Source organism: Haliotis rufescens, unplaced genomic scaffold, assembly GCF_023055435.1.
Source record: "Haliotis rufescens isolate VD_foot unplaced genomic scaffold, xgHalRufe1.0.p SCAF_15, whole genome shotgun sequence".
Classification (NCBI taxonomy): domain Eukaryota; kingdom Metazoa; phylum Mollusca; class Gastropoda; order Lepetellida; family Haliotidae; genus Haliotis; species Haliotis rufescens.
In genome coordinates, this window is record NW_025963835.1 from 21851079 (window position 1) to 21870169 (window position 19091).

General features: G+C 39.5%; 1 protein-coding gene across 1 annotated transcript; it reads left to right on the forward strand.

Annotated features, from left to right (window-relative positions):
- Positions 1-613: 613 nt before the first annotated feature.
- Positions 614-4090, forward strand: LOC125380074. Its single transcript, XM_048396306.1, has 3 exons — positions 614-1859; positions 2149-2196; positions 2907-4090. The coding sequence occupies exons 1-3, from the start codon at positions 1586-1588 to the stop codon at positions 3155-3157; spliced, it is 573 nt and encodes a 190-aa protein (XP_048252263.1). The 5' UTR covers positions 614-1585; the 3' UTR covers positions 3158-4090.
- The last annotated feature ends 15001 nt before the right edge of the window (positions 4091-19091 follow it).

The window sequence follows — 19091 nt, forward strand, 5'->3', positions numbered from 1 at the left end:
TCCTGTGTCAACTATGTATACGCTCATAGGCTTCAAACATTCCATTGATGCACTGAGTGCATCTGCTGAAATGTCAACAGTCAAGGCTGGTGAAAAATAATCGTGTGAAGATCATTATTTCCACCCTTGACATCCAGACTAGGCCTATTTTGGAAGATTGACCGTTGTTGCTTCAAGGTAAATATTAATGTCAATGACTTTATTGCTCTCACATATACTTTTGTGGATTTTGTACTACCACTATAGTGTGTCCACCCGTTGTAATTACTTTGCAGTAATTTGTACCGATTTGTAAACTTAGTTAATTCTATATGACAGTTGTTGATTGTATAGCATTTCTTTGCCTTTTGTTTTTGGTATGCCGTCTGTGACAGTTTAACTCAAACTGATATTTTCAACTTTAGCCAAACTATTGTTAACAAGGAGATAAGTACATATCTAAATATGCTACCAGTGACAAAGTCGAGGAACTGACGTCTTTGCACGCGGAGAAAACAATCAAGTAAAGTTCAAGGAATTGCTTCATGCATGAAGTCGCTGAGGTCAAATATCGCATTTCCATGATAATTCATCAAATGTTTTGAATGATTGCGGAAACCTAACACTCACATCTGAAAGAGAATATTTTATATTGAATCTGTTTTTTTACAGTTTTATTGTATATACCTTTTTTATGATTGCAAAGATTATTCCTGTGGCTATACGGCTGAAATGTTGACGAAATGATGTTGTGTAACACAATCACTAACTGAAACAGGAACGCGGCTATTGAGATAACCTACAACGATAACATCAAACCCTATTGTAATAACTAACCTGGCCGTCTATGTGAGCATTGTCAAAACCTGTCAGTTCTCGTGTGTTTGACACATGTGCAGGGCTGTAGGTCACCAGATCCACTTTCTTACCTCTTACGAGCTGCATAGACTGCAAGTGACCAAACATAACCGGGAACTAGATGTTTTAGAATCAATGCAGAAACTGATCATTGTTTTTGAAAGGAAAGGGCATTGTTATACAGGATATATGAAGTCTACTGGTATAAGTATATTTAAGCCTCGCTTAATTGGATATGTGTTAAATGCTTCTTCAAAACCGATGTTAAACTGTTCGTGCTTGTGAATTGTGTTACCTTTCTTTTGCCTCACATCATCAATACCCCACGGGCTTGACAGCACTGCATTCTTCTATATGAAGCAATGTCAACACACATCGTTCTTTACTATAAGGTAGCAATATAGTGTAAAGACGGAATATATAAATATTTAAAAGCACAAATATATTGGCATACAAATATATATAACTATAAATAATAAATACACATATATATTTGTGTTAGTTTTAAGCCACACACAAACCTACAAACATATGAGGCTATGACAACGCGAGCATGTTATTGATTTTGCCATGTAACCTGCCAAACATAGCACTGACCAAAGATAATAGAACTTCAGGACAGAAGACGGATCCTTGTCAGACATTGAAGGCTTTTTTAGCAATGGTTTTAAACTCACTAACGAGGCCGTAGAGTCAACTAAACAACTGCTAAACAAGGTAACGTCTTCTTTGGACAACCACACAGCAGATGAGGAGTAGAGCTGACCAGACAGAAGATCTACAAGTTACGACATCATCGGCTTCTTCTTTCAAAAGGATGTTGCAGGAGTCTCACATTGAGAAACAATATACGAGGACAGGCGTAGGCTTTGTACCTGCCAACCTGACCCACCTTTCCTCCGCAATCCAGGGAGCAGGACTGATAAGGTCAGTCACGTACTTCCCAACACAGAGGCCGGGATATGTACCAGGGGCTGACAGATACATTGCAATCACACTGACACCTGCAGAATTTCAAAAGGGTAAATTAATTTTTATTATGTACATGTATGTAAAAATATCTATAAAATGTTATTGTCGACATGAGGTAGCTGTGGTTCGACAGTTTGTGATGACTACTGTCCCACGTCTGCTTATAATGACTTAAGTTTATAACTAAATGTAAACGGTTGGATATATTCATTATTATAGTGTGTTTGGGTATGTTGTAGTGAAACTAACATTTAGTTTTAAATAGATAAAGGTATATCATAATCTTTAGTTCGACAGTTGGTCTATTTCATTTCTTAGTTACATTGTAATCTGTTTAAGTCGCTGATGTGGACAAGACGATTTCCAGTGGAGATGAAGCCATTTCATGTGAGATGTCATGTATTTAAGCTCCAACTTATCTTACTCATGTGCCCATCAACATAAGGGGCACCGCTTGACCTGTGATGTAAGGCTCCTGTGCGGATTTCCGTAGACGGTTATGCCAAAGTCTGTAGATGATTGGTTTGAATCAAAATTGAACCTTGACTATGACTCTTTGTTTGTCTACATCATACGCATCCTCATCGGTTTCACAAGCACCAGATGCTTGCCGTAAGAGGCGACTAACGAGATCGGGTAGTCAGGCTCGCTGACTTGTTTTCTGTTTGTCATAATATCCCAATTGCGCAGATCGATGCTGGTCCAAACGCGAATATTTACAGACCGCCTTCATATAACTGGCGGCGTTAAATAACAAACAGACAAAAAATCCCAAGCTACAGATAGTCGTGGAAGTTCGATGGATAGATGAAGGACATTAAAAAAAACCCATATAACTGTTCATATGATTTGCTTTGTCTTGTACTATATATTTCGTTGAAATGAAATGTCACTTTTTTTACTTGAAGGAATAATACATGGGAGATGGAAAATACATATTTCGTCTTTTATCATTTTAATAAAAACATTCTCAGTTATGAGGCGACTGTCAACTTGAATGGGTGTTATGTTATACTGATTCAATAATGTGTATTTGTGAATGAGACTTACAATGAATGTGTTTTGTGTTATTAGTTCGTCTCTTGTTTCCTCCCTAGGTCCGCACCTTGAATGGCACTGCAGTACAGCGAGTGACGACATCACTGTATCTGATACTTTGGTAACAAATGCAAAGCCCAAGACTCCGCCCAAAGACATAGAATGTCGAAAAAGGTCGTGGAGACGTCTGTTGACATCAAGACCTTTGGTTATCAGAGGTGGAAGCCGAGAGATGTTTCTGGTGAAAGTCAGCTTCTCTTTGAAAAAAGGGTCACTGAGAAAAGAAGCATGGTGTTTGAGACAGCAATGATTGCCAACCCCGCAGATACTTGCTGGAACCAATCAACTGGACTGAGTGTACGTATCATAGGATGTCCAAAGCATAAGCACCAGCTTTGTCTCTGGGTGAGGTTTGATGGCAAACTCCTCTCTGATATACCTATTGTTTGCAATCAAATTGGTAAGGCAGGTGCCTTACATCTAGACACTCTACTGGGCGGTAGGAGCAGTAAGATTTATGTTGTTGACATTGGCAACACTACAGTGATTCAGTCTGTGACTGACACTGTGTGTGAAAGAACATTCTGGGTCATGGTGTATCTAGATGCATCCCAAGATTCAAACATGACGTGTGAACTAATATCAGGTCAAAACCTTACACTATCAGAAGGAATGACCCAGTTGTTATCTCTGAAGGGAAATGACTAGACGGTGAATAAACGCGTAAAACATCATCAGAGGGGATGGTCTCCAGGACCCGACGTCCATAGTGAAAGAATAAAGAGTTCGTGATCATTCCTCCCGTACAGATCTCAGCGACCATTGTGTGCATCCCATCCTTCCTTGCTCACCCGAAAGGCTCGAACCATATTGTATGTCTTAAATTCAACTCCACTATTTTTTATGTCCGATGTGGAAGGACACGTGAAGAAAATGATGGCGATGTAATTCCTTGTTTTAACTTTTCTTTATGTTCCCGCGTTTGTGCAGGTGAACTCTTGAATTACTTTTGCATGTGTTTGTGACGGGTGCCACTGGTGGACCTGGATGCTCTTACCTTACGTGTACACTTCGTATCATCACTAAGTGATGGTGATTCATAGACACCTGCTCATGATATAGTCGGAATCGTACAACAGACTTTGCCTTTAAGCAGAGATTTCTTTTGATTCTGTAAAGGCTTTTGTCGCTAAATACGCAATGCTGATAGTTCTTAATATATCTTTACAGTACTGCTAGATTGATTCTTTAATTTTAAGAGTGAGTGAGTGAGTATGGTTTTAAGCCGCTTTTAGCAATATTCCAGCAATATCATAGCGGGGGACACCAGAAATGGGTTTCACACATTGTACCCATAGCGGGAATCGAACCCGGGTCTTCGGCGTGACGAGCGAACGCTTCAACCACAAGGCTACCCGACCACCTCCTTTAACATCATTATCAGTGTTTCACATGAGAATATTTATAGGCATTTGCAAATGATTTAGAGATTATCCTACGGCACACGTTTCTTTTTGTGAAATATCACGGTTTCCGTGTATCACATGGATATATAAGCTCAGTCAAAATATCTCGGAACGACGCTACATAAAACTGTGTCTGACCACTATCACAATGCATGACATCATATTTAACTATTTGCAACTATTCTTGATATGAAGTGACGTTGCTATGTGCGGCATGTAGCATAATAGGACATTTGGTGTGAGTTCCGAGTTGGTTATTCTTCATATTACCCGAGAGACACTGCAACCCGCATGCACTCTACTTGACTCTTTTTGCTCTGTCAGTAACCAGCAGGGATTGAGGTTTAACGCTGCTTTGAGCAATATTTCAGCAATATCACGGCAGGGGACACCAGAAATGGGCTTCACACATTGTACCCTTAAGCTTGCTGTGAATCGAACCCGGGCCTGCAGCGTGATGAGCGATCGCTTTAACTACGAGGCTACCCCATCGCCCCACTACTGGGGAGATGTAGATTCTGTATACTTACCACGATGTCACCGTGACATGTGGAATTTGGCATATATGTATCTATGTCATTCGACTATGAGTTTCACAGTAGTCATTTTGTTCTTAAGCGTGTCCTTTGTCAAAATCATCGACCGGAGCAGAAAATCCAGTATTGCCTACATCACCTAGTGTAGTTCAGTACACAAGTTCCCTGTGTGTAATTACACGTAATCAGAAAAGAACGTCCACACATATGTTGTTTACATATTCGTATTTTGTCGTTATGTTGATGGGCGATAATAGGGCCCAATTATCATTATTCTAAGCAAACATAACCCTGATCATGAAAAGGGTAATTTTAACGAAATGCTGAGAATATAATACGTACGGCCAAAGTACAGAACTGAATTAAACACAAATACACACCTTCATAAACGGATTAACTATAAGTCTTGATGTCAGTAAACTTGCCATTGTCAATTCCTCTTGATTTCTTCCATGACGCCTTGACAGTTGAGAACAGTTCTTCGCTGTGGACTTTACAGGTTGGAATGCCGCATGCGACAAACGCTGTTCGTCAAACTGTGCTCTAGGTAAATGATATGGAGAAAAAGAAGTTCCATCATTGAAAGATATGGATAGATATGATAGATTCAGATTAATAGGTTTGAACGTGTTCCTCGAACTCAGTATGATATTCAACATTACCAATGACATTGGGCTAAGGTAGATATACAAAACCTAAAGTTCAATTATTGCAAATCGCAAATATATGTCCTCTTCTTGAACACCAATTTCGATTAACTACACCAATTAACTTAAAAAATGCAAACAAAGATTGATCAACCAAGACAGATATGACATATTCAGATTATACAGTTTTTGATTTAACTCACTGTGATATTTAGAGGTTATAATATGGCAGTTTTCATATCAAACCCCAACCCTCATATCAGCTCGAGGGCCGAAGGCCAGATGGGGGGTCGAGGAGTGATATGGCCTTTTTATCATATACCATGGCATAACATTGTAAAATGTATCTGTTTGCCAGTGAATGCAATACATTATATTACTGTCAACAAACGAGCAGGCGACGCACTAAGGGACATAAGTCGGGCTGATTTCGATCGTTATATCAGCACGGCCGGGTTATTACACCCCTGTATGCCAATATGGAGATGGTCATATCACAGGGGGGTATCACAATAACCAGACCCGTGTTACACCCCTGGAGGGCTGTTATGCCTTGTCAGTGCACTTAGAATGAGCTATTGATATCAACCCGATTGGAGTTGGTGCGTCGTCTGCTCGGCTAATATTCCCATGACAGCGTCTTCTCAACAAGGTGAAAATGTTATGGATCTTTATGAATGGATACATTATTTTATGGTATATGATAAAAAGGTTATTGTATCATATATATCGACCACCATTCATTTGGCCCTCGGGATGGCATGGGGGTCTCGGTTTGATATGAGGTGTTACATGAAAAATGCCATGTAAAAACTCGAGTTTCCACTGACACTGGTAACATGAATTCATTTATCAATTTGCTGCAGCTGCGCGCATATTCGTCTACAAGAGTTTTTGTTTTGTCTGTGCATATACGTGCCTGGTTGCATCCACGACACACCACAATGTGTGTTTACAACTGACCTATTTACCATTGTATGAGACTGCACACACCATACGAGGTAGTCATGTCTTTCAAGTTGTTATAATAACGAAAGTAGCAACTGCGCGTGTGCAGAAAGGCTTAGGTGGAGTGGTGTCTGTGTACGTGTATGTAGACGCCTTCTGTACATCTCTCTGTGTCATTTCCCTTAATTAAGGTAAGAAAGTTAATCAGTCTGTTGTTTATGACGTGTTGCTGTGTCAGGATCACAGAACGTATGTAATGCAGCAGCGTTTCTGTAGGAGTAGTGATTATATAAAGTTGATGTGAATGTCGAGTTACTTCCTGCTTGTTTTCAACATCTGAATGAGTAGTATAGGTAATAGGGGTTCTGGACCACTTCCACTGGAGCAGGATTCATATACCTATACTGCTACTACAGGAGGAATTTTTTATGCCAAAATGATGATGCGATTTAATGATAGTCATGAGATTAAGTTAAATTGGCTCTAGCTCACCAATACCTGGGGCTAATCATTGCTTTAGATGAGCCTAAATGGTAATAAAAATATTCTTCATTATTTTTATCGATAAAGCGATATTCAACATTTTTATTAAGTTCTTCGTTCATTTTACTAGGAGACCAGACTATATAACTACACTCTTTTTGTAAATTGATAAGAAACAATTGATAACCGTATTTGGTTGGTTTGGCATCACTGATATAATAAAAACCTTGTGGTAATTCTTTCCATTGAATAGCTTTCTCCATTATTATATATTTATGTTAGCATTTGTCTAAATGTAATCACACGATAGTAAGCAATCTATTTTTAATCTCCAACCAGTTCTTTGCTTTTGGCACGGAATAATTGACGAGCTTGTTGCCCCCCCTCTTCTATGAACTTTTTTTTCTCGTCTTCGCTAATACCACTGGTCTTACGAGATTTTGATCGAATCTCCTGCTTCATTTCGTTGTATTTGTTAAGCTCCGACAGCACTAAACGAAACTCATCCTCGGATATCTTACTATCGGCCATTGCTGTCGAAATATGATCCTCAATGCTGTTCAACTTTGCTTCGGCGAGTATCCGAATACTATCGTGTTTTAATGCTTTCTTTTGTAACCTACGAGAAATGAATTTTATCGCTATTCCTGCCAGTCCCGATACTCCAGCGGTTATTTCCATGCCGAGCACGATAGGCGCGGCGATTATAGTTGATAGTAAACCGATACCCGCTACACCGAGTCCCATGCCAGATACTATAAGAGTGGTGTGAACTCCGTCCAGAGCATTCACGGCTCTGCGATACCTTTTATACAATCCAAGTCTCAACTCCCTATCCTTCTCTATTCGATGTTTTATGTCGCTTATTTGATGTAATCGAAATCCATCAACAGTTTCCATCTTTTCAAATGCTTCATTGAGCGCCGGATATAAACTCATAGTGTATATAACGATCATATAATAGTCTTTAATTGGTCTTGCTTAAATGTTTTGAGACTATACATCAACCTTATTAAATGTATATTATACGGCAAGAATATCTTAGAAAGAGAAATACTACCACTCTTAATAATTTGGACCCCCTCGAGGGTTGCAACGGGCGATGCTCCGATATGAATAATACTGCAACGTTGACGCTCGTGATTCTTGAACCATTTAATCGATAGACCTGGTAATATTTCGAAGGCATCTACCGGTACATCTCCGAACAAGACTTCAATAATAAGCGTAGAAATATTAGGTATTGCACTCAGGTTAACTTTAATATCTTCGAATTCAGTAACCAAATTTAAACTAAAGTTTTTTAAGGCCGGACGACTATATATCATATGACCTGGGTCATCTGGCAGGGGAGTGACCAACACACTTTTTCGTTTTGATGGGATATAAGCCGTGATAGTCTATCAGCCCGGCAAAATTTCGGTACCAAACAGGGGGCAAATTGTGACCGGTTTAAAATTGAAGGTAATGCTATCTATATGTAGAATAAATATGATAGCATTTGAAATCGAGTAGCTTTGCATGTTTTTTTAAGTTCTTTTGAAGGTCTCCAAAGTTGGCACAGAAGAATGGCCAGTACAATATGTTGTCCGGTGAGTAGTATATAATTCACTTCTTTGTTTACTTCCTGTCTTGGTGATTTGACCATAGCAACAGTAATTAATGAACATAAGTGATCATATTTCAACCTATCAGGGGTAAGTTGCTGTTTTGGCTGTTGCATATACTACTATACATCTTACCAATAAAAAAGGGAGCCAAAAACTGCTTTGCAGACACAGTATATAAGTAAATGGCACCAAGTGGTGCCAAACGTTTTATTTATCAATAACTGTCAGACAACATGTCATAAAATTGTAATTTTTATTTCATCAAAGTTGTAGGGTACACTGTAGAAGTGTTGACTCTTAACTAATGTTATGAAACAATTCAATAAAAAAGTTAATGGCATCAGTAGCATCTCTGAATTTGGTAATGATGATGTAATGATGATGTAATAATGATGTAATGGTACATAGCACTTACTTACAACTAATTATCATTACTATCTTATTTTCACCTTTATTTGAACTATTGTTGGAAAATTATTTTTTTTCTGCATAATTATTACATTTTCCAATAAAATGTTAAAACACATGTTAATTTGAATGTAATTGATTATATTTTTATATGATATGATGATAAAATTCCCAAAATGAGAAAATTAAATTTTCTCATTCACAGACCTAAAAATGAAAGATGCCTACTTTTGAATTTAGAAATTGATAAATAGAAAATCTACAGATAACAACTGCAATTAATGAAGGTTGTTTCAATTCACATGCAAGTATCCTTAGATGTGAAATATTAAAACACATGTTAATTTGAATGTAATTGATTATTTCTTTTATGATATGATAAAATTCCCAAAATGAGAAAATTAAAATTATTCTCATACCTAAAAATGAATGATGCCTACTTTTGAAATAAGAAACAGAAAATCTACAAAAAACAACTGCAAATAATGAAGATTGTTTCAGTTCACATACTAGTATCCTTACATGTTAAATTTATTTAAAATTATTAGTCATTCATACTAAACACATGATCTATTCACAATTATACAGTATACATTAAACATATTTTGTAATGTTTTGTTTCATTATCTTACAGATTACAAATTCATTCTTCAACCATGAACTAAACACCAAGTTGCCATTCGTATTACTACTACTTCTAATGGACAAATATGAAGATGGGACAAGTGCTGATAGCTGTAGTGACTGCAATATGGAAGACATTGTCACCGATGAACCGCCATGCAAAAAGCCCAGGAGTAGTACATCCTGCATCATTCACTATGAAGGTGAAGATATGGAAAGCCACTTGGTTCAACCTAATAGCTTTGAATCGTGGGAAGCTCTACTGAGAGCAGCACAAATACGAAATCACAAACCACTTCTGGAGTTTGCAAAGAGTACATCTGAGATACCAAACATTTTCTACCATCGGAAATGTCGTTGTAGATTTACAATAAAACGGGAATTACAGTCACTACAGTCAAGCAAAACAGAAGAAGGTAGCCATGCTTGTGTTGAAAACCGGAGATCGAACAGGCAATCACCAACTTCATCAAGGGTTTATGAAAAGCAATGCTTATTTTGCCGGAAGGTTAAGTATAAGAAGGGCCAGAAAAGTCGAGAACTCCTTATACAGTGTGTTGATCTCCGTGCAGATAGAAGAGTACGGGACATGGCCATAAAAAAACAAGATGTAGCAGTACTAAGTTTTGTAGCACGTGATATTGTTGCAGCAGAGGCTCACTACCATCGCTCATGTTATAAAAAGTACACAAGGGCACCTGACTGCACTCCCTGTTCTATTCCAGAAGTTGATGAACATGACATCCAGTACCAGGAAGCAGAAGCTGATGCATATTTTCATCTGTTTAGCTATATCAGAAACACCCTGTTTTCAAACCCAAAGACTCTTAAAATGGTAGACCTCACAACAGTCCTGGTGGATCACATGAAGATGGCTGGAATAAGTAACATCAGGGAATCTACAAAGAAGCATATTCGGAGAAAACTTGAAGCTGAGTTCTGTCAAGCAATTCACATATTTCCAGATGATAAAGGCAAACTTCTTGTTATACCAGACAACCTGAGTATCTATGAACTTGCCAAGGAGAATATAAAACTTACAGATGATATTCATTCCAAGCAGAGTCAGTCATCAGAAGACAAGGGGGTTATAACCTCTGCTGCCATATTGCTGCGCTCAAGGATCAAGGAGCAAGATGATGTTTTGGAATGGCCGCACTTACCAGAATCACTTAACATAGCTGCAATAAAACTGCCTTTGTCACTGAAACAATTTCTTTTTGGGCTACTAACTGGTGACATTTCACCAAAGCAACCGTCAGCGAGGGTAACCTGGCTTGTCAACTCATTTGGACAGGACCTCCTCTATGCTGTGAGCTGTGGCAAGCAGAAACCACCAAAACACATCCTTTTGCCAGCTGTTGTCAAGAATCTCACTGGAAATGCCGAACTGATTCAAGCACTAAATAGACTCGGCCATGGGGTGTCTTACTTACAGCTTGAGGAAAACGAGATTGCACTCTGCCTACAGAAAATGGCATCTTCTGTAGATGGTGATGTTGTGCTTCCAAGTACTGCTCAGCCCCATGTATTCACAACCATGGCGTGGGATAATATTGGCATCCTAGAAGAGACATTGACAGGGGAAGGCACAAGTCATAGGGTTAATGGCATTATCGTTCAGCCAAGAATGCACGGACCACATGAAGAGAAACCTCAGCTACCAATAGTAGAAAAAAAGAAACAGAGAAGCATTCCTGATGGAGAGTTTGCACTGCCAGTATATAATACCGGCGAAAGATGTGGACCTGGGCAGCTGACCACTACTGACAGTAACAGAGATGACACATTGCATCAGGCATTGAGAAAAGATGTCTTATGGTTCCTCACTCGGCAAACAGATTCACCACAGCAAACCATTGGTAGCTGGACAGGGTTTAACATTTCAGTCCGCCAAGATCTTGATGTCTGCCAAGACAACATAGGCTACCTTCCAACAATCAACGCTCCTGCAACAAGCCTAGCAACATGCTTTGAAATCTTAAACCAGGCGAAGAATATCATGGGGAACTTACATCTGAAAAAGGTGGTAATAGTCTTTGACCAAGCAATGTTTGCAAAAGTTGCTGAAGTTATCTGGAAGCGCAAGGACCATTATCCTGGTATCATCCTTCGACTTGGCACATTTCACACCATTTGCAATGTACTGAGCATTTTAGGGAAACGCTTTCAGGATGCAGGCTTGAGAGATCTTTGCATAGAGTCGGGTATTGTTGCAGAAGGTTCTCTTGGGGCTGTAATGGAAGGACGACAGTACAACCGAGCACATCGTGTTCACAAGTATCTGCTTGAAGCAATGATGAGGATTGCTTGGAAAGGTTTTGTACCCTGGCTCAGAGAAACTCAAGCTGGAGAAGTATGTAACCTTGAAGAAACACAGGAACTGATAACTGAACTTCAAGACAATATCTGCCAGAAACAGTTTGATGAAGTCTTGGAAAACACTTCCTTCATAGCTACAGTCAAAGCCTTCCAATCTTACCTGGATTTTCTGAGGAATGACAATGGACCGCTCTCTTCTTACTGGATGTCTTACATTGACATGGTACAGAAAAAATTGCTGGGACTGATAAGGGCGTCACGTGAAGGAAACTGGGAACTTCACTTGGCAGCAGTGCGTGCTATGATTCCCTGGTGTTTTGCCTATGACAAAGTGAACTATGCAAGATATTTGCCTGTCTACTATGCGAATATGACAATGCTACCAACACAACATCCTGATGTATATGAACAATTTCAGCATGGGAGGTTCTCTGTGCAACTCAGTCAAGATAATCCTTTTGGCAAAATTCCAGTCGACCAAGCCACTGAAGAGACCGTGAACAAGGACACCAAAGTGCCAGGAGGAATCAGGAAATACAGTTTGAAAGCAGGGGCTGTAACAAGATTCTACTTAACTGCTGAATACCGGAGTGCATTCCTTCGTCAGTTCAGAGACATGTTGGGACTAAACAGATGTGATCTGCATCATGCAGAACTCAAGTCACCAAGAATGCTGAAAGATGAACAAGCAGTGAAAACAGTTGTTGATACCATTGAGAATTGGATAAATCCTTTTGATGGACATCAGGAAATAGTGAGCCTGTCCACTGCAACAGCTGCTACTACAGAAATTGCCAATGACCTCCTTAGGGCAGAGAAAGTGGGTGAGAATGCCTATAAAAGATTTAGAGAAGAACGATTGGACAATGAATCACCAACAATCAAATTTCATGACAAATTGCCACAACACAAGCTACAAACCTTCACAAACATGTCAAAGAAGAAAACCAAAGTAAACTCATGTGGGAAAGATATCATCCTCGTGGCAGAAAGAAAACTTTTTGCACAGATGATTCTGATTGCACAGGCCAGAAAAGAGCTGCAGATGAAAACTGTTCTTTGCTATCCCCTTGGACCACTGCCATGGTCGCTCTCAACATCTGATGGTAAACCAAGGAAAACCAACAAAGCAGTACTGGCACGAGATTTGCAGAAGAGAGCATCTGTAGCTGAAAACATTCCACAGCCATCTACAACAATAATTGATGGCATGGCCCTTGTTCAAAAAATGAAGGGAGATCAGAAAACGTTTGGTCAAGTCGCAACTTTGATTCTGTCATCAGCCCTCAGAGAAGGAGCCCATAGTTCACGGATTGACATAGTATTTGATGTTTATCAGCATCACAGTATCAAGGAGGCAGAGAGACTGAATCGCTGTCAAGACAATGGTGTCCAGTACAAGAACATAGCATCAGCACACGTTGTTCGCCAATGGAGAAACTTCTTGTCAAGTACTGACAATAAGACCTCACTGATTGAGTTCCTCGTCACTGAATGGAAACATCCAACCTCACGTGAACTATTAGCAGAGAAGGAATTGTTTGTGACAAATGAAGAAAAATGCTATAGAATCACAAAAGACGACACACAAGAGGTACTAGAGCTGGAGTCCAGTCATGAGGAGGCTGATACCAGACTACTACTCCACGCTGCCCATGCTGCTGACAATCATACTTCTGCAGTTGTTATTGCCTCAGAAGACACTGATGTATTTCTTCTGTGCCTTGCCTTCAGTGACTCCATACATGTTCCACTTTACCAGAAATGTGGCAATATCACCAGAACAAGGTTCATTGATGTTGGAAAAGTTGCAAGAGCTGTTGGTATGGATGTGTGTAAAGGAATACTTGGACTTCATGCCTTCACAGGTTGTGATTCTGTCAGTGCTTTTGCTGGTCGTGGGAAGATTCGTGCACTAAGAACATTAGAGAATGACAAAGCTGCACAGGATGTATTTAAAGAACTTGGTCAGGAATGGACACTGTCATCAACACTCTTTTCCAAGTTGGAAACGTACACCTGCCAGCTATATGGATCTCGAATGCCATCAATGAGAGTTAACGACTTCCGTTATCACCTATTCTACAGCAAGAAAGGTGCAATTGAGTCACACCAGATGCCACCATGTAAGGATGCTCTTCACAAACATGCAGAGAGGGCAAACTACCAAGCAGCAGTTTGGAAGAGGAGCCTGCAGCAGAAACCAGAGGTGCCTAGTCCTGATGGCTTTGGCTGGAGAATTGAGTGTGCACCTGAGGGAGGAGAAAAGCTTGTCATTGATTGGATGGACGGTGCACCAGCACCAGAACCAGTACTTGAATTTCTTGCATGCAAATGCTCACGATCATGCAAGCTGCCATCATGTCCATGCATGGTCAACAGAATGAAGTGCTCTAGCATGTGTAAACTGAAAATGTGTGAAAATCAAGAGGATGAGGTTGACACAGGAACTGATGTTTCATCTGAGGATGAATTTGATGAAGTCGACTTTTAGTGTGGTTAGAGGTTATCAACCACAAGAGGACTTTTCAATGTCCAATAACATTGTGAGTGCAAAGAATGAATCAATTGTGTAATATTATGCAATGAAAAGATATTACAGATATTTCTTTTCACAAGTTAAACTGTCCTTGAATTGTTTGTTGAAAGAGAGCATCGTTTCATGGAATGACAAGATTTTAGTTTGTCACAAAATGGTGGACGTACTCGTGGACATATTTCATATATAAAGCTACCAGTTACAGACTGCTATCATGCATTTTTATGAAGCAGGGATATTTCCCTTTTGAAAAAACAAGGTTAGAATTTGCCCCCTTGAATGGTACCGATTAGTCAAATATGGGTGCCCGGCTGACAGACTATGAGTACGATGCCACTATTTATTATCTTAGTTAAATTATGTCCCTTACCCATCATCACATAAGGTGGGATAATGACGATATTCAGTAGCCACTCGATGTTTGCTTCGACCATAGTCCATTTATTATCATCGTTGCGAGTAATATTGTACGAAGTGTTTTTAAGGAGTCTACTAACATCGACATCGCTTAAATCTCCTAGATTACCCGTGAATGTGACTTCTTTCCGCTTGTATACATTATCGTGTAAGTGTAAAGCGTATAACTTACCATTGTAACCGGGTTTATCAAATCCTTCTGTGTCTCCGAGATCGGAAAGCGCAATTGTATTACATTGTCTTACTGTTCCAGGGCCTGATGCATCAACCATTATTTTTAATATGGAGTGTTACACTTAAGTATCCTATATGTACAGGTTGATGTTTTACATCTAATACAGAAATTTTGAGGTCTGAAATAATACCACGCTTCAATTTTTTATATTGTAATAACGAGAATGATTCCGTTCTACCGCTATTATATTTTTCATTTTTCACTGGAACACTTCTGAGTAGAGTTGAAGGACTTTCTAGTTGAAAATTATCCGTCGTGCTTATTTGATCAAGATGGATGAACAACTCTTTATAGGGAACTAAATCGGGTAATTTAATTCCCTGTCGTGGTTTGTTAGAATTTATAATTCCTATTCTATGATGAAATCCAAGTGTAACTTCTAAGTATGGCCTAAGAACTACAACGTTTTCTCCAGAGTCGACTTTCACTATCCCATTCGACTCATTTTGTGTTAGACTAGCTCCATTAGGCTTAAAAATTTCATCATTGAGTGAGCATACGCTGTAATACCCATCAGGTATAGTAATGAATTTTTCAATACCATTGTTTTCACCTATTATATCTACACTATTATTTCTTCTCACAGCACTTATATTGGTCCACAGTGGGTAATACGTTACATCGCATAGAGCTACTTCGAGTTGTCCATCCGAGTTATCGATAGTATGAAGCAGTTCAATAGACTGACCATTTGTTATTCCAGGTAGTGTAACATACATATTAAATATACAATGATACTATATCATAACTTAAATATGAAATCGACTCACATTACTAATCAATCGATTATGGTAACTGTCTCCGGTGCTGAGTTTACCGTTAAATTCCACGATATCTTTGAAAAATACAGTTTCACGGCAACTAACGATACAATGGTGGACGATTGGTTTAACCGTCCGATGCAATTTTGGCAGAATCAGTTAAACTTTGCCGTATGGTGTGCCACAACGGGATGTGGTGTATCTGTTAATGCCCCAGGATTTAAACTATATAAGTCTGTTATATTATTTCACGTGTACTATCAGATTAGACGTATACTTAAAGAAATTAGTGCTCCATTACCGATGGATCCAGCATGGAATCATGCAAATAATCATTATAATAAGAGGGCCTTCGAACGTATTTGTAATGAATTTAATGTTTCTACGAGTAAAGATTGGCGCATTAGTGGACCTAGCCATGGTCTAGGTATTCCGTACAATGGACAAAGAACTATTAAAGATAAAAGCGATTATTTAATTAAAGCGGGTGTGATCCCTTCAGGCTTTGCTCTCTCGGATAAACAGTTTAGAGCAGATCGTATGAACTTTGAGAGTGGCATTCCTTATCTTATAACAAAGTTTGTGCATCCAAACGATACAACAGATGCTTGGAATGAATTTCTTAATGATAAAACGGAAAATAATTTTACTAACCCAGGATTTGAAAGAGTTAATGAATCGATAAGAACTTATGTATGGGCAATTCTCGGAGCACAATCGCAAACACGAACGTCCATTATCGGTACTGGGACGGCGTTTGATGCGCAAAAACAGTTTGTCTCAAACGTGGAGGACGCCATTAATTCACCAGTTGACATACCATCGTCTATAAAGCGTTTTCAAGATGCATTACAGTACGCTCAATCAAAAGTGGACTTCGTTTATGCGCCGGGACTATACATGTCCCCGAGTAATATGGAACTTAAGATCGGTCAAGTGATAGGCTATAATAATAAAATTGTTATCTCTACCGATCAACAAAAACCAGGTATAAATTCAGATATTAACGTTGAATTAATAACGCAAACGATCACGGGCGAAAAGGGAATAGTCAAGCCGCAAACACCAACTATCGCTCAACCATCTACTAATGCTCAAGTACCACCGCATATTGAGGCTAAAAATCAACAACATATCGATGAAAAAACAGCGCTTGTAGTGGGTGGAGTCTCGGTTGGCTTACTCATGATTTGGTGGTTAAATAGTTCTTAGCGAACACGTACAACAGCCCTGCAATTGCTACGATCAACCCCCACAAGTTTTGACTAAGCCAAGTGGTGGTCTTAGCTAATAAATTCAATAGCCAGGAAACAACACTCCCTATTATACCGGGAAGTGCGGCTGCGGCTTTCTCAGCGAGCTTTCCCAGTGCTGAACCTAATGCTTTTAAATGCTTTTTTATCCACTCTTTTATACCATTTTTATCGTTAGGCGGTGTACCTCCACCTGTACTGCCACCTGTTAACGAGAGAGTCAAAGTCGATATAATAAATCCCAACGCGGTTAAAATACTGGCAATGGTTATTCCCTGTTCTCTGAACAATGTTTTAATTTTATCGGCCAGTGTAGTGTCATCGTTGAGGACTTGATCGATAGTTTCTCGAATACGACTGATTTGCGAACGAAGTGCCTTTCTATTACTGGAAGCAGCTTCGAGGCGGGCCGATCTTTCGTCTTCTAAGTTACGTAATCTTTCCGCTACGCGGCGTCTACTGAACTCATCACCCGCCTGTTCGAGTTTTGTTTTCTCTTTAGCTATATGCTTGTCGATTTCGGATATCTTGGCTGTATTATTGATGAGTTCTCCACGCATTGTTCGCATTGCCTTGTCAAGACCTCGTAATTCCCTAATACTGAACTCCGAATATGGTGATACACTGACCGTGGAATTATCGTAATAGGTATCTAAGATTTCTCCGAGTCCGTTCGAGGCCACGTTAGAGGCTTCTTCCAAATCATCTGTATTAACGATTAACGCACGGTTCGAAGAACTTTAGTAGTCTTCGCGGAAAGTCGTCGGTAGTCCACAAAACCTAATTTATCACGAACAGTGCTGATGCCGTGTTTAGCAGCTATCGTAGACAAGGCTAGGGGCTTACGAGTACGAGAATGCATAAGATCAATATCCGGAGAGTCACGCAGTCGCAATATTCCTTTACTATCTATCTCAAACTTTGAATAGTCACGACCTATTGGGGTATCATCTTTTAAGGCATCGTAATAATCATTGACGGACGATTGTAAAAGTTCATCGTTAAGACTACTAAACCTGGTTTCATCAGTACCCTCTTCGATTGGATTCGGATCATCAAAGGTACTTAGATCATAGTCATCAATATCAAAATTAGCCATTTTTATATTAAACATAGGGTACATAATTTCAATATAAACAATGTCTTTGCAATACGGACGCAAGTTAAACCCACAACGTAGACTTCGAGATCCATTAGGGGTCAAAGCAATTCGTCAGTCTGTAACTATAACTAATAACCCTAGTACCATCGATCAGAATCAAACGCTTCTGGTTCGCTTTCCTAATCTCGGCGCACACGATGTGTTAGTTCCGGGAACTGTCCGACTAGCATTTACGATTAGTTTGACTTCTACAGACGTTAACAGGGAGCCCGTTCAGAACATAGGTCGTGCTATCGTTAAGAAAATCGCCATTAAAATTAGCGGTAATGAGGTTTTGAGTATCGACGATAGCGATGTATACTATTGCTACATGGATCTCTGGAGAACGGATAAAGAGCGGGAAAACTTACAGTACCAAGGTATTTGTAATAAGAACACATTGAGACTGCGCGTGGGTGCTGAAAATGGCGCTGATACCAACGAAAAAGATAAGGCCGTTGCCGACGCATTAGGTAACAGATTCTATGTTCCCTTAGACTTTGAATTACTAGATTCCCACATGCCCTTTTATCAAGCATCCCTAGGCGATAGGTTAGAATACGAACTCACTTTTAATGACTACGGTAGAGTAATCAGATCTGCTAATGATGATGCTAGCTATTCTATTGACAATATATCGCTGGAGTACGATATGATAACGGATCCCGAATTAGCCAGACAAATTCGTAACCAGTATTCGGGAAGTTTAGCCATTTTGTACGATCGCGTGCTGCGACACCGAAAGATCACGAGGGACAAAAAAGATACGATGTGGAATATCAATCTAAACGTTCCCACGAGGTCGTTGAAGGGTATTTTAATGTTGTTCGAGGACCCCTCCGATGCATTTAAAA

What these genes read in the sequence shown, in the direction of transcription:
- LOC125380074 (XM_048396306.1), top strand. Translation starts at nt 1,586, where the DNA reads ATGAGGAGTAGAGCTGACCAGACAGAAGATCTACAAGTTACGACATCA. An exon ending in ACCTGCAGAATTTCAAAAGG is followed by an intron (nt 1,860 to 2,148) that starts GTAAATTAATTT and finishes AATCTGTTTAAG; the next exon opens with TCGCTGATGTGGACAAGACG. An exon ending in TGGAGATGAAGCCATTTCAT is followed by an intron (nt 2,197 to 2,906) that starts GTGAGATGTCAT and finishes TTTCCTCCCTAG; the next exon opens with GTCCGCACCTTGAATGGCAC.